The sequence below is a fragment of the Camelina sativa genome, chromosome 10 (genome assembly GCF_030686135.1).
Source record: "Camelina sativa cultivar CO46 ecotype springtype chromosome 10, ASM3068613v1".
Lineage (NCBI taxonomy): Eukaryota > Viridiplantae > Streptophyta > Magnoliopsida > Brassicales > Brassicaceae > Camelina > Camelina sativa.
In genome coordinates this window covers 2625303-2645200 of record NC_141889.1, presented here as the reverse complement: position 1 = coordinate 2645200, position 19898 = coordinate 2625303, and the positions used below count along the sequence as shown (strand labels likewise).

Genomic DNA, 19898 nt, shown 5'->3' with positions numbered 1-19898 from the left:
AGCTAAATTTGAATTGGGTTGCAAATTAGATTATATGAAAATGTGTTGGTTTCTTTAGATTTAAATAAAATATTATGAGTAAAATTATTATGTGAGATTTAAGATTTGTTTGTATAAAACAAAATATAAAAGTAAAGTTTTTTTCGTTTATTCAAATTTACATTTATTTTCTGTAAAATACATTTCGACCATGAAATATTTGAACTTGGAAAAGAATTTTAAGGTGGTGTAGAAAGTTTTGATATCTTTTTTGTGTTTTTAAAAATCAAATTCACATATTTTATGTTTCACATTATTATCTATACCACTATATCATTAAATAGATAAATTAATATTTTTAGACTAATCGATTTAATTTAAATTAATCGTAAGTTTAAAAATACAACGAGAAAAATGATAAAAGTGGTAAATAAATAAATAATTTTTTGTTCTTGTTTGTGAAATGTAATTTACTTTTAATAAGCAAATAGGTTATGAAAATAATAATTAAATACATTTTTGGATTTATAAGTTGATTAAATATTTCATTTTAAAAAAACTAATAATAAAAAACATTAGCTCATAATATTTCAATGGCATATTTATGTAGATAATAATGAAAAATAAGGACATTTATTAAAAAAGTACTTCTCTTATAATATATAGAGGATTTGTTGTTGATAAATTGCCAAACTTGTTGATTCTCTCTCCCTCTCTCCCTCTCTCTCTATCATCAATTTAAAACCCAATCTCTTCATATCTCCTATACTTTATACTATATATATAATAAATAAGATGCATGGACTTGGTAGTATTCGGTTGTATGTAGTAGAGAATACAGATACAATTACAATGGGATCTTCTTATAATAATACCAAGTGACGTGCCACAGTTGTCTCAGGAGTTTTCGAGGAATATTGAATCCCCCCTAACTCATGGGCTTAGAGCCTTAGATCATCTCTTCTCTTACATGGTATTTTTATTACGCATACATGATTTTTTGTTGTACATTCCAGAATCCAGATAATGAATTCCTCTTACGGAGGGGATACGTTAAAAGATAGACTCAGCCGACAAAATCTACTCTTACATGGTATCACAACTACTGTAGTAATGCCTCTTCGCCCTCGCCCTCATTATAATTGCCCTTTCTTCAATATTGTGTATCCACATCAGTGCGCTCTTGCCTTTTGGAAAAGTAAGTAATCACAACATCATACTTTATATCAGTCTAACAGCACAAAAATGATTAAAGACGGTGGTCAACGGTTAACAACACTTACGCTTCCCATTTTCCTTTGTCCCTTACTGTTCTCTGTCATTTGATGAAGTTTTAAGACTGTTCACAGACCTTCCTAACACGTTTAAAGCCGCTACACGCTGCATCTCTCTCGCTGCACCAAGACCACCAACACATTCTTTATAGCATATACTTAATATGACATAACGTTACAAACCCTATAAGCCTAGAGCAAAAATCTACTGTAAATAATGGGTACGGTTACATACATATTCACTTTTCATATCACAAACAAAGGCTATCATTCTTTTAAATCACGCATGTTGTGGGTCTTAAATATGCTGTGACTAATGTAGTCTATAGTTGTCATACCTACCTTAATCTGATTATGAGCCAAACAGTACCCTTTCTATCATGTCTCATTTATTTCAGAAGATGTTGGTAGGGAAGAGAGAACGAGTACCTCATTAAGCTTATTAAGAAGCGTTTGAAGATGATCGTAACGCTTTTCCCAGTCTAACCTATGGCTGGACGGTCCCTGTGGAGAAGAGCTAACCATAGCCACAACTACAGCCACGGTTGGTGGTTCCTTAGGCGGAGTTGTGCTAGCAGCAGCAGCTTTGGAAGTGTCAATCTCGACTCTTCTGCGGACATATACGAGTCGCCCGCTTGCAGCATTAGTGGCCGGAGATAATGGATTCACAGGAGAGTTTGTCCCCAAGTGCTATCGAATCCTGTTGGACGGGTGTGTTCTTGCTTTGCGAATCCTGTTGATTAATTCACATGTGACTCACAAACTGAAGAATAATGTCTGCCCAATCTTGAATCCGGTGCCACAGAATCAGACATTTCCTATGCCCTTTATCTAACCACTCAGCACGCCCTATCAATAGATAAAGAATGACACATTCACATGAAACAGTGAGATTTAAAAAACCGGAACATGAATTCATAAAACCAAAACAAACACAAGCGGATTGAATATGCTCTCGAATCTAACCTTCTCCAACGATGGCTGAGAGAAATGTTTTCTTTGCTTCATGACTTAGAGATCCTACAAACCAAATGAAACAAATGCTTTAAAGCACTACCTTTGAAATTATAGAAAGCTTGCAAGATTAAACTGTAAAACCACAAGATTGAAGGATCTAAAATTACAACAGCTAAGATGTTTAATCAGCAGGTGGAAATGGCAGAATGGATCATCATACTATCAATGGCAGAGTTTGAGAAGAGAGGGAAATCCTCTTCAACGCCAATCAAGAAAATCTTTTGGGATTTGCAGTAATCCAAAATAAGCTCTTTCCCGAGCTGTATCTGCTTCTCATGAGTGTCCCTCACAGGCTGCAACCTAAGAGAAAAGAAACAGACTTTTTCGTCAATCCACAATCTTATTAAGAACTATAAAGGGAGGCTAAAAAAAAAAGGAAACTTGAAGAAGAGAGATTGAATACGTGAAGTATGGAGGATAATTGAAGAACTGAGGAAGCCTCCGCCATCGGAATCGAGAATTGCAGAATCACAAGGTTCCATATCGATGAAGACATCCTCCTAAGTCCTAACTACTACTACCAGTACTGTAAAAGCAAGAAGCTAAATAAGGACACCAAGCTGCGATTATTCATTCCCACAAACCCAGAAGAGGAATAAAAAATTTGGAAACTGATGAATGAAGAAGAATCAGAGGGGTGGCTCCTTCGAATTTTACATGGAGAATGGAGATGGAGATGGGGACGGATATTATATTATCAAGTTGAGGAGAAGACATTATATAGGACTTACACGAATTAAAGATAGCGTAGTGGGTCTTCAATTGAAAGAGCGAGCATTGAAGGGGATGAATTACAGTAATAGAAAGACGTTACAATGGAGATCGAAGAGAGGGAAGACAGCGAAAGGGTGTGGAGTATGGAGAACATTGATTTCAAAGATAACCATTAGTAGAACAGGATGAAAGAATGAGATGGGCAGGGACGCTGCAGGTCCTCAGCGCCGTCGTCAGTTGTGGAGTATCGTGGAGAGGAGTTCTATTCCTCTGGCCAAAAAAAACAGGGCTTGGAGGATAGTTTTACAAAATTGGGATAATGAATTGGGCTTTAACATAAATGTCTCAGTTCGAAAATATGGGCTTTTTTAGAAAAATAGGCTTACGAAAATAGGGGTATGCTGAGGTGACAGCATGAGGAGTGAGGAAACTGTACTTTATATATATAGATGAATGGAAAGGCCACTTTTGTAAAATTAGTCTTATCTTTTCATTAAGACATGAAGAGGCTTCAAGAGATGCGATGTGGCGAGAGGCAAGAAGCTGGCCGCACGAGGAGGTTCATCATCATGGGGCTTCAACTTGCTTCTCCGTAAGGCTCAGACTTACTTCTTCGTCAATGGAGACCACAACGGCTGCAACCACAATAACATGAAGTTCTCTATCCAACGGATTCACTAACTTTAAATCCCACTTATTAAATTTTCTTTTCCTTTAAACTTGTAGTTTGTTTACATAATCATCTGATATGTTGCTCTTTTTATCCTTTTTGTTCCAGGAACATAAAACGCATTTGTTTATGCAATCCAAATGTCTGAAACTTGTGATTCGAAACTTTTTTTTTTTGGTAGAATTGTGATTCGAAACTATCCCTATCAAATATTGTTATTTAACAAAATCAAAACAGTAATAATAAATCAAAATTTTATTTAAACCGCCCTGTCACACTAATATTATAATTTCGTACGAGGCACAACAATAACAATAACAATAACGCCCCAGAATCTTTCCCTTGGTTATCGCATATCCAATTATTCCAAAATTACATAAAAGAGGTGAGAACAAAATATTAATAGTTCCGAAAACGACGCAAACGAAAAAAAAAAAAGAGAATGATTCGTCTCCGTTACAGCCTTCTCCGATATTGTAACCGTCGTCTCTTCCACCGTCTTCCTCGACCTTTCTCCTCCTATTCTTGGCCAACCACCGGTTCTTCAGGTCCTTCTTTGAATCTCAACAAACCTAAACTCACACCTCCTCCGCCGCCGCCACACCAATCACGAGGTCTTCTCCCGTCGTTTCGCACCCTCTCTCCAACTTCTTCATTCTCTAAGAAATCCGTTTTTGTTCTCTCCGCCGCCGCTTTATCCTCCGCGGTTGCCTATTCCGCTGTTTTCCCCTCTGATCATGACCAATCTAATCGCAACCCTAGCGGAAACAGCCGTGTCTACGAGTCTATCGAGGACGCTGTTCAGAAATCCGGTAATTCATTGAGGAGAGTGCTTCACCATGCTCGACAAACCGGTGTTGCGGCCTCGGTTCTGTGGCAGTCGCTTAGGTCGGTGCTCTCCTCGGCCAATCATGAGGTGCGTGCGGGATTCGAGCTCCGGGTGGCTGCTCTTTTAGCCGATATAGCCTCCGCAAATGCTGCTCGTAGAGCTGCTCTCGTTGGAGCTGGCAGTGGTGCGGTTGTTGATTGGTTGCTGGAGACGGTCGCCCTTCCCGGCGACAGAATTGGGGCACAGGACGAAGCGGCTAGGGCTCTGGCTTATCTTATTGCTGATCCCACTGTGCGGAAAGACGCTCTTGGAAGGCCCGATGCAGTGCCCAAGCTGCTGAGGTTCATTTTCTCCTGTCAACCAAAAAACAAAAAGGTGCGTTTTGCTTCCACTAGTTGCTTCAATTGCATAATCAAAAAGCCTATTAATTTTTGAGCAGATGACAGAAAGATTATTCTGGTTAGATGTAATGGATATTGACTAGCCAGCTGATATGAATCCAGGTAGCAATTTTAGGATTTACACAGTATTTCTATGATCATCAAGTAGTTGATATAGAACAATGAGTTTTGTGTTTCTCTAGGGTTGTTTATCATGTGTCCAGTTGTAGATTTCTCAATCCTATTAACACATGAGAAGCTTTTTAAAACATATGAGTCTTGATACTGCGATGCTTCTGGTTGTGTTTTGCCATTGATATATAGCTTTTCTTTGGGAGCAGCACTCAAGACGTAGTTCATTCGATATTTCTGATTCTTTGAAAGGTAGGAGCATGCTTGTGGCTGCCATAATGGATATTGTCACTTCCAACTGTGACACAATAGAAAAGGCACCGTTTAAGTCATCGTTGCCAGGAAATGCTACGATGAGAGATATCGCTGCGGCAATTCAAGTAATTGAGGAAGGTGGTATGTATTTTGATGAGCCAGAAGAAGATGATGACAGTGACGATGGAAGAAGTGGGATTAAGGGGATTGGAATTAAAATTCTTGAAGGAACCACAGTTCTGGGACTATCAAGAACCAGTGGGCTTGCGCCGTTGGGTGACCTTAATGCTAATGCGGGAGAGGGGACTCCTAAAACATTTGCATTGCTTAGTAAACATGATAATTCTTCACAAGCTAATTTGTCATCCGCCGTCATTCCTGGCCTTTGGGATGATTTACATTGTCAACATGTCGCAGTGCCATTTGCTGCGTGGGCACTGGCAAACTGGGCAATGGCTTCTGATACAAATAGATCTCATATTCAAGAACTTGATCGTGATGGGCAAGTTGTCATGACAGCCTTAATGGCACCGGAGAGGACTGTGAAGTGGCATGGGAGTTTGGTGGCTCGGCTGTTGTTAGAGGATCTCAGTCTTCCATTAAGCGATTCTGTTTCCGACTGGAGCTCCAGTTTGCTTGCCACTGTTTCACATGCCTGTAAAACTGAGGACATCTCTTTGGCTCAAGTTGCGTTGTCTGCCTTTTTAGTTTCTGTTGACAGAAGTGACAAAGCACAGAAGATGGTAATGGAGAAGGGTCTTCATCTGATGAGAGATAGTGCTAGAAAAACAAGTAAGCACAAAGCTGTGCAAGAAGGTTTGTCAAAGGCACTAGAATTACTCTGTGCTGGTGACATGCATTTATCACTTGAAGAGAGTCAGAAATGGTCCGGAATACTACTTTCATGGGTTCTTGGAAAAGTTGCATCTGATACTGTCCAATCTTCAGCAAGAAGAATCCTTTCACGCACGTTTGAGGACTATGGACCACACTCTGTCCCGATTTCTCAGGGATGGTTAACCCTTATAATGAATGAGATTTTGAACCACAGTAAGGCGTTGTCAGCTAAAGGAGCTAGCCTACCTAAAAACGAGAAACCAAAGGTGCATAATATTTTGGTCATTGATTATGTTATCTGAACAGAGCATTGTTACGAATTATGTATATTTAGTTCAGTTACATCTTTCAGTTTTTAGATTTAATATATAACAGCTATTTGCTTTCTCATATACAGGTAGATCAGTCAAAAGTTTCTTCTGCTACTCAGTCAACCAACCAGTTAGCAGGGGCTGTGGTCAATCTTGCCATGGCTCAACTGGGTACAGTCCCGGATTCTGTCAATAATGTTCCACTGGCAGATCTGCTCCTTTCAGAGCCTTTTGCAGTGCCGATTAAGAACTTAAAGAAGGATACCGTCCCTAAATTTAATGCTGCTGAGTCTGCATTGGCAACCCTTAAGGCAATCAAGTCACTGACTGATGTTTGTGCTGAAGATTCTGTATGCCAGAACAAAATAGTTGATTTTGGTATTCTTTGTTTACTAAGGCGCTTTCTATTATGTGATGATTATGAGAAGTTAGGTGCAATTGAAGCTTATGATGCATCCAGAGCCCTAGAGGCTCGCGAGAGAACTCCTGATAGTCTTGGTGAATCTTCAATTACAGATATGCAGGATCCATGTAGTGTTAGAGTCCCAGCTAGTGCGCACATCCGAAGGCATGCTGCTAGATTGCTAACTATTCTTTCGCTTCTTCCGCAAGTCCAGAAGATCATTTTAGCTGATGAAACTTGGTGCAAATGGCTTGATGATTGTGCAAGAGGAAACATTTCCGGTTGCAGTGACCCTAAGACACAAAGTTATGCACGGGCTTCTTTGTTAAACGTATATTGCAATCAGCGAGATGGTAGTGAATCTGGAAACGGTGGCAGTTCCAAGCCAGACATCTCAGACACGAACAGCAACTGTCCTCGCTACGGAGACATGATATTTTTGATTAATCCTGGACTAGCCCATTGGAAGTGTCCTGAGAAAGAACAACAAAGTGGTAAGAAGAACGAGACCGCTAGTGAAGGTGTATCAGCAAATGCTGCTGATGCAGTAAGAGACCATGTCGGTGATGCTAGCGATCTGTCTAGTTCAATGGTACCTTCCAGCAGTGGTTCGCGTGTGCATGATCCTGAATTTGATGTTATTTTTCTTCATGGCTTGCGTGGTGGACCTTTTAAAACTTGGCGAATTGCTGAGGACAAGTCCTCTACCAAATCTGGCTTGGTGGAGAAGATTGACCAGGAAGCAGGAAAGCTGGGAACATTTTGGCCGAGTGAGTGGCTTTCAAATGATTTTCCTCAAGCTCGCTTGTTTACCCTTAAATACAAGGTATGACTGCGATTTACCCTATTTTGATGCATGCATAACCTACTTTGTTTGACAAAAGAAAATGCTTAAACGGTTAAACCTACTTGTGGGGACTTTCGTAACTACTGTCTGATCCATATGTTGTGTACTCATCTGTTCCCTGGTTGCCATTTTGATTCTCTTTGAACTATTTGATTCAGACGAACCTCACAGAATGGTCTGGAGCTAGCTTGCCTCTTCAGGTACATTTTTTTTTCATTAATTAGTTTTGAAATTATACCCTTTTTTTAATTCTTGAGAGTAGTAGTATGCGGTAATTATTTTATTAATGAAACACATATACCAATAATGTATGTTAAACCCTTGGGTCAAATATAAGCTTGCTGCAGTTTTCGGACGTAAATGTATATATGATCAGAGGAGTCAACAAAAGAGTAGATGATTGTATCTGTACATTAGTATATCCTGAGAGGTCGTGGTCTGAGCTTACAGTCTTTGTCAGTATAACTGGCATAATTTTAAAGTTACTGCTAAGGTTTAGGATAATTTGCCATTGGAATGGATTTGTTGAACAGTTTTCTTGTTTCCCTGGAAATGTTGGTCAAAGTTTGATGAGGATTATTGATTAATATTTTGCTAATTTGCAGGAAGTTAGTTCTATGATATTGGAAAAGCTTGTCTCGGCAGGCATTGGAGACAGACCTGTTGTTTTTGTGACTCACAGGTGTGACATCTCTTATGGTACCTGTCAATAGATATTTCCTTTTGCAAACTTATTTGCCCCATCTAGTGTCATCAGTGATTTATACTGTCTGGTCTGTTAATTATTAAGGCTACATCTTGGTGTTTATCTCAGTAGTGAATTACTTCATTGAATTGACATGTTGTCTCCTGGAACATGAATTCATGAATTTTGATAAAATAATGTTCATGTTGCAGTATGGGAGGCCTTGTCGTGAAGCAGATGCTACACAAAGCAAAGGAAGAAAAGCTTGATAAACTAGTTAATAACACCGCTGGAGTTGTAAGTATCAATACGTCATACATTTTATGGTTTTCTATAATCTTAAGCATCATATTTCTCTATCTTCTTGGGCTTTGTCTTAGCAAATTAGCTCTGTATAAAATATATAATGTCAACACTTGCAGATATTCTACAGTTGCCCACATTTTGGCAGCAAGCTAGCAGATATGCCCTGGCGAATGGGTCTTGTGTTGCGCCCGGCTCCATCTGTTAGTAAATACGATTCCTTTATTGAGCTGATTTAATCCTTTTATACCATCTCCAAATCTTTGTCTCTCTCTCTCTCTCTATCTGCCTAATGAGCCTTATGGATGATGAAATGTGATAGATAGGAGAGCTACGAAGTGGTTCACCAAGACTAGTGGAGCTGAATGACTTGCTTCGACAGCTCCACAAGAAAGGGGTTGTTGAAGTCCTTAGTTTCTGTGAGGTTGTTGATTTATTCGATTACACTTAATAAGAGTTCTCTTTAGATTGGTCACCACATTACACGATGCTAAATAGAATGACTGTTTTCATCATAACTCTGCAGACAAAAGTAACACCAATAGTGGAAGGCTATGGAGGATGGGCGTTTAGGATGGAGATTGTGCCAATAGAATCAGCATACCCAGGATTTGGTGAACTTGTTGTAAGTAGCTCTCCATTTATAAAAGAAACTTGGAAATCCAAAACTGTTGGTTTTTTTACTTGAAGAATATTGTGAAACAGGTGTTGGAGTCAACAGACCATATAAATTCATGTAAACCACTGAGTCGGTCGGATCCATCATATACTGAGGCGTTGCAGTTCCTGCGCAAGCTAAGCACACAGAGATCAAATTCTCATGTTAAACAGGAATCTGAGATACATGATTGATTTTAACCACACGGGGTACGTAGGTAAACGGAAGAACCCCCCGAAGAAGGAAGAATCAAGAGTGGTTTAATTGACGTCACACAGTCAATATAGTTTTCCAATTTCTTCTCTGTGTATATAAAAAAGAAACAGGGCGTAGGTTCGTTTTACACATTGTTTCATTTGTATTATTACTGAACTACAACTTTGGAGTAAATATATAAAGAAAAATTCTCAAATTTCATTGCCAAAGGTATGAAACGAAGGAATTTAAATCTTCTGTATAGAAAAGAATGGCACGATTCAGATTCTTTTTTATATAAAAAAAAATTAAAAAAAAAAAAAGTCACGTGGGAAGGTGGAAGCAAGCAAGGCAAACAAACGCGTTTCAAAAAAAAAAAAAAACACGTGACGTAACTTATTGTTGGCAAATTCCATTTTTTCCTCGGAACAAACCCAATTACTATATGACGCGTGTCCCTCATCCTCTTTTTCCCTCCCTCAAGAGTAATTTATATGTAAAAAAAAAAACAAAACAAACCCCGCCGATTTTTTTTGGTATTATAATTACTAAATTTTGCCGTTATTGCATTATGTCGTACTGTAGTGTTTTCTTAAAATTGACGTAGAGAATGATGTTATTTAACTTGTCCAACATATTAATATATTACATCCATTTCAGTTTTACATTTATCTTAAGTGATACATTGAGAAATTCATTTAAACTATATATTCATCATAGAAATACCTGCATGAAGTGCTTAATTAATGCAATTTTTCAAAATGAAAAAAAACAACAAAACAAATAAAAAGAGCATGATGAAGGGTATTTTGGTCAATTACTAAGAGAGATAGCTGTTTCATGACTTGTTCTCCAAGCTGATGGTGCAAAGGGATGCTGAGGAAACAATTTTTGATACTTTTTAGAAGCTTTTGGGCTGAAAGAGATAGAAAACGTAGAAGAGAAGCTCCCACTCCAATAAGGTCTTCGTTTCTGCTCAACACCACTGATTAATCAAGGTAATGATTTATCTCTTCATTTCTTTTTTTGATCGTTTATTGGTTAAATCTTAAATCCTTAGTTAATACTAGTACTACTTTGGTCCTGCGAGCTAGCTAGCTCTAATCACATTATCTAAGTAAGATTCACCAATTAAAGTAGGATTATTGAATGAAGTTGCGACGTCGGTTAACTAATGGATATTCCTATGTGGTTCGATCTTAGTTGTCGTCAGTGGTTAGTTACTACATTAAGTATAGCTTTCATTATCAATTTATAACCTACTAAAAGAGAAAAAGTAAAAAAAATGGATCTTCATACTTCAAAAGTTGGTTTTGTTTTGTGGTAAAAAAAAAAAGTGGAAGCTTGTCGAGCACCCTCATTCAGTTACTCTACCATCAAAAAACTTTTTATTTTATTTTGTGTATAATTAATCTCTCTTTTTTTTAATTATTTTTGTGTTTCACACACTGACACACATCGATCGATTTCGTGGTAATAACCTATGTCCTTAATAATATGTCATTGTTTTGCATTATGCACAGGTGCACACTATATAAGCATATTAATCACGTACGTACCAATTCTATCATCACGATTTTTTTTACCCAACTTGGAAAAAAAAAACCATAGTCTGATACGCAAAAACTACATTTCATTGCCTAATTTTTTGTTAGTAAAATTAGTGTTTTTTTTTTTTTTTCCCTTTCTTTTGTGTGCCCTCGTTTTGTTGTTTGTTGCTTTTGCTTAATCTACATTTATACTCAACCCTTTTAGCCGCCCTATATAATATTCACATATTTATGAATGATCTTTTTTATATATTATTATGTGATGCCCCGTTGCTTTTAATCTTGAAACTGTTAGGAAAGGAGAATATCTAGCTAGACAGAACGAAAATATATGGCTGCATTTTATATGTTTAAAACAAGTCAACACAATTAAATACGATCACTTAACGTGTAAGAACTTAGGTAACGCACATAACATTTCGGGTAGGGCCATATATACCACATTAATCGTCACAATTCACATCGTTGTATCAATAATTATCACGTTTTGAGAAGTTTTTTTCTATCTTCTCTTCATAAATGACGTTTGAGAAGATCAGAAGAAAAATTATATACTACTACTAAAACCCTATTTAATTTGTAGATTAATGTATAAATTATTGTAGAAATACAAACAACTAATAAGATAGCGAGCTAATGACTCATCATCAGTCATCACATACAAATAGTACGTAACATTTTTATCCATTACGACATTATTTATAGTTATTGAAATAAATATTTCTTTTTCGTTGAAATGTTATGAGTAAATAATACTGTACGATGTTTGCCTATTCGTTTATTCTTCTAACATTTAACGCGTGTTTCATATAAAAATGACTTATCACACATATATGTCTATATATCGATCGATTTTGTCCAAACTCCAAAGCATGAAAAACTAAAAAATAGCACGTACGTTAAATTTTTAGCCATTACATCATTATTTAGTTTACTGAGTAGATTCGTTTGCCGATGACGTAACTAATTAAAAGTGTTGTGATCTGATTCTAAAGTATATAATAAGTAATTTCTATTTTTAACCACATTTGAAAAAAAAATCAACATTTGTTTGGTATATAATTGTAGGGTACAATCAACGTTTGAGTAATACGTGACACATGATAGATGTGATATTATGTACTTTTTTCTTCTCAAAATTTAATCTTACGATTTAAATCCAATACACGTTTACAAGTTTTTGATCGCAAACACGGATATGAAAGTTTTGCATATACGCTAACTATCATGATCAATCATATATAAATGCAACAATTTGTGGTTCTTTAACAACAACAAAAAATACAGTTCTTTGTAGTGTGTGTCAACACACAGAAAGATATCCTTCAAAGACATATATATACAGTATCGTGAATACGTTACATATTTGTGACGCACACAAAAAAACAAAAAAAGTTGTATGTAATACGTCTTTGACACGCACATATTGTAAGCATTTGGCGTAGTCGAAAAGGCGGCTAAGTAGAGAGAGAGTAAACGTTTGCTTACAGCGTTATACAAAGCCCTAATTCTAATCATCATCATGCGTGCAAGCTATTTTCCATTTCCTTTAACGATTATCATTCTTACTCTCTTCAAGCTTCTTCTTTCTTCCTTTTATTCTTTCTTTATTTAATTTTTTTCCCTCTTTCTCTCCCAAATCTTTTTTTTTTCTTTTCCCGGAAAATTCTCTTCTCTCTTGTTGTTGTTTCTCCTGATAAACCCGACCAAGTTTATCTCTTCTCTTTCTCACTAATCATTTCTTTTTAAAATTTCTCTCATATATAATTGCACCTTTTGATTTTAGTATATTTCTTTCATTTTCTTGTACGCATATTTATGTTAAAACGCATTTCTAAGATCATAAATATTATTATCATTATTATTACTTGAGCTCAATCTTGCTCCGTTGGTTTTATTCATATCTTCAGAATCGGATTCGGTGCTAGCTACTACGTTCAAATGGGAAACCAAACAAGCAAAAAGCCACAGGATGCATCGGCTAAGAGCGTGCACTACACAACGGAGCTGAGATCTTACGAGGCTGCGTGTAAAGCTGACACGGAGCTTCAATCTTTCGACACGTGTTTGCAAGCACGGACGAGTCACGTGATAAGCACGCTAGCTACGGGAGTTGAGGTTCGAGCGCTCTCGTTCGATTCCTTGAAAGAAGTGACGCAGTGTTTGTTGGAGATGAACCAAGAAGTTGTGAAAGTGATATTGGATTGCAAGAAAGACATATGGAAGAATCAAGAAATGTTTGAGCTCGTCGAAGATTACTTTGAGAACAGCTTGAAGACGCTTGATTTTTGTGCTGCTTTGGAGAAGGGCTTGAGACGAGCTCGTGATAGTCACCTTTTGATTCTTGTTGCTCTTCAGCAGTTTGAAGATGAGAGCCTTGTTCAAGGTAACACTTTTTAATTTATTTCTCTTTGTTTAATTTTCTTGGTATTTAATATATTAATTACATAAAGTTTCATCTTGTGATTGTCTTGTCCTAATCCCGTTTTACTCATATGAAAATGTATTCTAAATTGACATTTCTAATTTTCAAATCCTGGGATGGAAATTAAATAAGTTTCTGTGAATACAAGTAATTTTTTTTTTTTGCTGTTAAGTAATACTATATAATATATATAATAATTAAATTAATTATTCCTAATTTTTTGTTTGAAAAAAAAAATCCTGTCTTAATTAGAATTTGACTTTTGACACTGATCATCTTATGGTTCGTAGGTGGGAACGGATACAAGAAGACACTTGAAGAGCTAAAGAATTTCAAAGATGCGGAGAGTCCTTTCAACGAAGACTTCTTCAAAATGTTCCAATCTGTTTACAAACAACAGATGGTGATGCTTGAGAAGCTTCAGCTTCGTAAGAACAAGCTTGACAAGAAGCTTAAATGCATCCACACTTGGAGGAAGATCTCCAGCATCATATTTGTTGCTACCTTCGCCACAGTGCTCATCTGCTCTGTTGTGGCTGCGGCTATGGCAGCTCCTCCTGTGGCTGCGGCTCTGGCTGCAGCTACGGCAGTGCCGCTAGGCTCCATGGGAAAGTGGATCGACTCGCTGTGGAAGAACTACGAGAATGCACTCAAAGGGCAGAAGGAGGTGATCAGTTCCATGCAGGCAGGGACATTTGTGGCGGTTAAAGATTTGGATAATATCCGGGTTTTGATCGAACGGTTGGAGATTGAGATCACCGGGATGGTGAAGAGTGCGGAGTTCGCTGTGGAGCATAACGCAGTCAAGATTGGCATTGATGATATCAAGAAGAAACTTGAGGTGTTTAAGAAGAACGTAGAGGAATTGGGGACTCAAGCTGATTTGTGTAGCAGAGATATTAGAAGGGCAAGGACTGTGATTCTTCAAAGGATCATTAAGCATCCTAATAATGCTAGTAGCAGCAACTGAACAACACAAACAAATAAAACTAGCCAGTTTCTCTCTTCTTCAACACCTGAATGATGAAGACTATAAATAATAGTACAGATTCTCTCTGAGTTTTTACTATCAATTAATGTTCAATAACTCAAAACTACTGTTTATGATAATTGTTGCAATTTCTATATTCTTTTTATGACTGAAAAGTGAAAACAATGAAAGAATTTTTTTTCACATTAGAGACTATAGTAAGTAAATTTTAATTTAATAAAATTGTGAAAAGTATCAATGGCTTCTAAATTTTCAGAGATATGGATTTATGTGAGTTTTTAAATGATATGAATTTTAATATCAAATTAAATGATAATAATAATAATACTAATTAATGATAAAAATAATATGAAAATATCAGTAGCTTTTAAATTTTTTGTTAATATTTAATCTAAAATTAGATTACTTTTCCTCTAATATATATGTGTATAAATTAACCACTAATTATATATTAATGTATTAGTTATATATATGTATATAGTATGAAGTATATATATATATATGAATATAAGTTTATTTCTCTTTGTCTCTCCCAAATCTGTTTTCTTTAACAGTGTTGTTGCCTCCTCTGGTACGCCCGACTAAGTTTATCTTTTTCTCACTAATCATTTCTATCAGTCTCGATCTTTTGTTAAACGCATTTTTACTATAAGATAATCTGTCTTATTCATCTTTAGAATCGAACTTGGAACTGCGTTAATAATGGGAAACAGATCAAGCAAACGTTCTAAGACAACGGCTATTGATACCAAAAAAAAGAAAAAAAAGACATCGGCTAAGATCTATGCAACGGAATTTAAAACGTACGAGGCTGCATGTAAAGAAGACACGGAGATCCAGTCTTTCGACAGGCGTATGCACACACGGATGAGTAACGTGATAAGCACGCTATCTACGGGCGTTGACGTTGAGGGTCGAGCGGTCTCGTTCGATTCCTTGAAAGTAGTGACGGAGAGTTTATTGGACATGAACCAAGAAGTTGTGAAAGCGGTAATGGATTGCAAGAACGATATATGGAAACATAAAGAAGTGTTTGAGCTCGCTGTAGATTTCTTTGACAATAGCACGAAGACGCTCGACTTCTGTTATGCTTTGGAGGAAAGCATGTGTCTGGTTGGTAGTAATCACCAGTTGATTCTTTCTGCTATTCGGCAGTTTGAAGATGAGAGACTTGTCCGAGGCAAAACTTTTTATATCTTCCTCTGTTTTTTTTCGTAGTTTTATATATTTATGTAACTTTTGTTTAACACTTTGTTTTCTGTTTTTTGGTTGGCAGGAGGGAACGGATACAAGAAGACACTCAAAGAGCTGAAGAAATTCAAAGACGCAAAGACTCCTTTTGGCGAAGACTTCTTCAAGATGTTCCAAATCGTTTACGAACAACAAATGCTGATGCTTGAGAAGCTTCAGATTCGTACGAAGAGGCTCGACATTAAGCTCAAGCGCATCCGCACATGGCGAAAAATCTCCAGCATCATCTTCGTGGCTACCTACGCCACTCTGCTCATCTGCTCTGTTGTGGCTGCGGCTATTGCGGCTCCTCCTGTGGCTGCGGCTCTCGTTTCTGTCATAGTGCCAATGGGTTCCATGGGGAAATGGCTCCACTCGCTGTGGAAGAAATATGAGACTGCAGTTAAAGGACAAAAAGACGTGTTCTTTTCGATGCAGGTAGGGACGTTTGTGGCAGTTAAGGATTTGGATAATATCCGGTTATTGATCCAACAGTTGGACAATGAGATCAAGATGATGGTGACGAGTGCGGAATCTGCGGTGGAGCATCATGATACAATCAAGATTCAGATCCATGAGATTAAGAAGGTTCTTTCGGTGTTTAAGAAGAAAATAGAAGAATTGGGGAATCGAGCTGATTTGTGTAGCAAAGATATTATAAAAGCAAGGGAGGTGGTTTTCCATAAGATCATTAATCATACCTGAAATGGTTGTAGCAGCAACTGAACAAAACAAACAAACAAAGACTAGTACATATTCTAGCTATCTTGAGTTTTACTATCAATATGTTCAATAGTTCAATACTACTATTTATTATATTTTTTTGCAATTTCTGTATTCTTTGATGATTGAAAACAATGATGGTAGACAAGTCTTTGTCACATTTGAGACTCTATCAGTAACTAAAATGCTTCGGCCATGTGTTTGTAGTAATTTCCAAGCACAAAGACAAGTATCTCTGCCACTCGGACTAAACCGTATTCAAAAGCTAAAAACTCCACCTCCCTTTTCTGTCTATGGAGAGACTTGTTGGAAAAAGAAACATGCGTAGTATACAGCTAATTAAGCTACCAAAATCAGATCCCTATAACCTATATCTTATACGCGATCACTACTTCTTTCTAATTTTCATTTTCCTGATCCCTATCAATATGCATGAGAGTGGGCTAATATAATAAAAGTCTAAAAGGAACTCAAAAGTACAAAACTATAGATCATGAGTTTGGGATCTGAAAACTAGCTAGGGCAAAGGAACTGTACGTGATAGGAGTACTCAAACTGACCAAACACCTAATTAGGTAATATGTTAATTAATTTTAAAAGTTTTAATAAAATTACATATCAACTTTAATATAAAATTGTGAAAATATCAATGGATTTTAAATTTTTGTTAATTTATGGGATATGGATTTATATGATTTTTAAATTGATATGAAATTTAATATCAAAATAAAAAGTAATGTAGAAAATTTCAATATCTTTTATAATTTTGTTAATATATACATCATACAATCTAGAATCCTTATTATTTTCATCTTATGTAAGTAAAACCAACTTTCTTTTTTGACATGTAAGGAAACCCCAATTTACATATATTAATCAGTCAATATACATTAATTAGTTGTATAGATGGATAAATTCATTCACTATTTAAATTAATTAGTATATGATGGATTTTAAATTTAATATAAAATTGTGAAAATATCAATGGATTTTAAATTTTTGTTAATTTATGGGATATGGATTTATATGATTTTAAAATGATATGAAATTTAATATCAAATTAAATAAATAAAGAGTAAATTAGAAAATATCAATATCTTTTATAATTTTGTTAATATATATACATCATACAATCTAGAATTCTTATTATTTTCATCTTATGTTTAAAACCAACTTTCTTTTTTGACATGTAAGGAAACCCCAACTTACATTGATTAGTTATATAGATGGATAAATATCATAAATTAATCACTATCTATAATAATTAGTATATGATGCAACATATATATATATAGATATATATATATATATATATGTATACAAGTGTTTGTGTTCTCTTTGTCTCTTCCAAATCTGTTTTCTTTTACTGTGTTGTTGCCTCTGGTACGTCCGACTAAGTTATATATTTTTCTCACTAATCGTTTCGCTCAGTCTCGACCTTTTGTTTTAGTCTATAGATTCTTTTTTAATCTGTGTACGCATTTGTATGTTTTAAACGCATTGGTTGATCTGTTTTATTCATCTTCAGAATCGAATTCGGAACTGCGTTAATAATGGGAAACAGAACAAGCAAAAATTCAATGAAGACATCGGCCAAGGTCTACACGAGGGAACTGAGAGCGTACGAGGCTGCATGTAAAGAAGACACGGAGATCCAGTCCTTCGACACGCGTATGCACGCACGGACGAGTCACGTGATAAGCACACTAGCTAAGGACGTTGAGGTTCGAGCGCTCTCGTTCGATTCCTTGAAAGAAGTGACGCAGTTTTTGTTGGAGATGAACCAAGAAGTTGTGAAAGTGATCTTGGATTGCAAGAAAGACATATGGAAAGATAAAGAAATGTTTGAGCTCGTTGAAGATTACTTTGAGACTAGTTTGAAGACGCACGAATTCTATGATGCTTTGGCGGACAGCCTGCAGCGGGTTCTTAGTAATCACCACTTGATTCTTGGTGTTCTTCGGCAGTTTGAAGAAGAGAGCCTTGTTCAAGGCAAAACTTTTATTTTTTTCCTCTCTTTTATTCGTGGTTTTAAACAGAGAATGGGAAAACTTAAAATAAAACGTTCTTACCTTTTTAACACTTCGATTTATATTTTTGGTTTTGGCAGGTGGGAACGGATACAAGAAGACACTTGAAAAGCTGAAGAATTTCGAAGACGCACAGAATCCTTTCGGCCAAAACTTCTTCAACATGTTCCAATCTGTTTACACACAACAGATGCTAATGCTTGAGAAGCTTCAGCTTCGTAGGAAGAAGTCCGACAAGAAGCTCAAGCACAACTGCTCCAGCATCGTCTTCGTGGCTACCTATGCCACTGTGCTCATCTGCTCTGTTGTGGCTGCGGCTATATCCGCTCCTCCTGTGGCTCCGGCTCTCGCTGTTCCAGTGCCACTGGGTACCATGGGGAAATGGATCGACTTGCTGTGGAAGAACTATGAGAAAGCACTCAAAGGACATAAAGACGTGATCAGTTCGATGCAGCCAGGGACATATGTAGCAGTGAAGGATTTGGATGATATTCGGTTATTGATCCAAGAGTTGGATATTGAGATCAGGAGTATAAAGAAGAGTGATAAATATGCGGTGGAACTTAAAGCAGTCATGATTGGGGTCAATGCCATTAAGAAGATTCTTGAGGTGTTTGAGAATAATATAGAGGAATTGGAGACTCAGGTGGATTTGTGTAGCAGAGATATTAGAAGGGCAAGGACTGTCATTCTCCAGAGGATCATCAATCATCCCATAATGGTAGTAGCAGCACCTGAAAAAAATACCCAAAAAGAACTCAGTTCTCTCTCTTCTTAAGCTTTCTGCTGCAAATAATGAAATTCTCGAAGACTCTATAAACAGTAGTACAGATTCATTCTGATTCTATAATATCAGTGTTCAATAACTCAAACTGTTTATGATGACTCTTGCATATTTTTGTATTCTTTGATGATTGACATTTAAAACAATGAGAGAGAAGTCTTTTCACTTTTGAGACTATCAGTAAATGATGATTCTGAGAGAAGTGGTAGACTAATATACTAAAATGAACTCAAATGCTCAAAACTAATTCATAAGTGTGGAATCTGAAAACTAGGGGAGTGTCAGTTAAAGGAACTGTGACAGGATTCAGTTCTGCTAAACTCCAAAGAACTACGCCTTAGAAGAGACTTGATCAACGAGAGCAGTCTCGAACTCTCAACCAATGCCCAAACCAAAATCCTACATCAATCCACAATATCTCAACTAATTGACATCAGTTACTGAGTAGCTGGCAAAGCTACACTTCCTTGTACCATACCTAGGATATTTACAATAGTCATGCACTAGACTTAACAAGATCACCTTACCCAAACTGTCAGCGGAGAAACAAACAGAAAGCTAAAGCCTATAAAGCTTAATCTTACATTCTGAACAAGACAAAAACATGCCAACTAGAGAAAATTTACTTACCTCAGTTTGGCTTCGTTGATTACCTCATGGGACATGAAACTGACAC

The 19898-nt window shown here is 36.6% G+C and overlaps 4 protein-coding genes and 1 pseudogene across 12 annotated transcripts; 4 read left to right on the top strand and 1 right to left on the bottom strand.

Annotated features, from left to right (window-relative positions):
• Window positions 1–821: 821 nt before the first annotated feature.
• On the bottom strand, window positions 822–2738 carry LOC104719983 (vacuolar protein sorting-associated protein 25; the record flags this gene model as incomplete). The annotated part of the gene is made up of 6 exons (XM_010437960.3): window positions 822–1166; window positions 1263–1373; window positions 1683–2102; window positions 2220–2273; window positions 2431–2570; window positions 2674–2738. Coding segments are annotated over 4 exons (363 nt in total), but the record flags the coding sequence as incomplete, so codon positions are not given.
• Window positions 2739–3941: 1203 nt separating this feature from the next.
• LOC104716713 (uncharacterized) lies at window positions 3942–9706 on the top strand. Of its 7 annotated transcripts, none has more exons than XM_010434131.3 (10): window positions 3942–4858; window positions 5205–6353; window positions 6485–7627; window positions 7807–7848; window positions 8254–8330; window positions 8546–8630; window positions 8756–8839; window positions 8959–9060; window positions 9163–9261; window positions 9342–9706. In XM_010434131.3, exons 1-10 carry the CDS (start codon window positions 4097–4099, stop codon window positions 9486–9488), a joined length of 3690 nt encoding a protein of 1229 aa, XP_010432433.1. In that variant the 5' UTR covers window positions 3942–4096; the 3' UTR covers window positions 9489–9706. The 7 variants fall into 7 exon arrangements, 4 of the variants coding, with proteins under 4 accessions (XP_010432433.1, XP_019086902.1, XP_019086901.1 ...); XR_015568587.1 differs by having other exon boundaries at window positions 3948–4858; window positions 5248–6353; window positions 8756–8843; XM_019231357.2 differs by having other exon boundaries at window positions 3948–4858; window positions 5248–6353.
• A 2603-nt stretch (window positions 9707–12309) lies between these two features.
• Window positions 12310–14640, top strand: LOC104716712 (UPF0496 protein At4g34320). Its single transcript, XM_010434129.3, has 2 exons — window positions 12310–13425; window positions 13755–14640. Exons 1-2 carry the CDS (start codon window positions 12981–12983, stop codon window positions 14432–14434), a joined length of 1125 nt encoding a protein of 374 aa, XP_010432431.1. The 5' UTR covers window positions 12310–12980; the 3' UTR covers window positions 14435–14640.
• A 268-nt stretch (window positions 14641–14908) lies between these two features.
• Window positions 14909–16514, top strand: LOC104716711 (UPF0496 protein At4g34320-like). 2 transcript variants are annotated; one of them, XM_087470573.1, is made up of 3 exons: window positions 14909–15026; window positions 15133–15635; window positions 15732–16514. In XM_087470573.1, exons 2-3 carry the CDS (start codon window positions 15158–15160, stop codon window positions 16388–16390), a joined length of 1137 nt encoding a protein of 378 aa, XP_087326699.1. In that variant the 5' UTR covers window positions 14909–15026; window positions 15133–15157; the 3' UTR covers window positions 16391–16514. The 2 variants fall into 2 exon arrangements, with proteins under 2 accessions (XP_087326699.1, XP_087326698.1); XM_087470572.1 differs by having other exon boundaries at window positions 14918–15635.
• Window positions 16515–17651: 1137 nt separating this feature from the next.
• On the top strand, window positions 17652–19389 carry LOC104716710 (UPF0496 protein At4g34320-like; annotated as a pseudogene). The gene is made up of 3 exons (XR_015569210.1): window positions 17652–17791; window positions 17937–18400; window positions 18519–19389. The product of XR_015569210.1 is annotated as a UPF0496 protein At4g34320-like (transcript).
• The last annotated feature ends 509 nt before the right edge of the window (window positions 19390–19898 follow it).

Coding starts and splice junctions, on each gene's coding strand:
- LOC104716713 (XM_010434131.3), top strand. CDS start 4,097: ATGATTCGTCTCCGTTACAGCCTTCTCCGATATTGTAACCGTCGTCTC. Junction 7,849..8,253: donor GAGCTAGCTTGCCTCTTCAG/GTACATTTTTTT, acceptor GCTAATTTGCAG/GAAGTTAGTTCTATGATATT. Junction 8,331..8,545: donor GTTGTTTTTGTGACTCACAG/GTGTGACATCTC, acceptor TTCATGTTGCAG/TATGGGAGGCCTTGTCGTGA.
- LOC104716712 (XM_010434129.3), top strand. CDS start 12,981: ATGGGAAACCAAACAAGCAAAAAGCCACAGGATGCATCGGCTAAGAGC. Junction 13,426..13,754: donor AGATGAGAGCCTTGTTCAAG/GTAACACTTTTT, acceptor TATGGTTCGTAG/GTGGGAACGGATACAAGAAG.
- LOC104716711 (XM_087470573.1), top strand. CDS start 15,158: ATGGGAAACAGATCAAGCAAACGTTCTAAGACAACGGCTATTGATACC. Junction 15,636..15,731: donor AGATGAGAGACTTGTCCGAG/GCAAAACTTTTT, acceptor TTTGGTTGGCAG/GAGGGAACGGATACAAGAAG.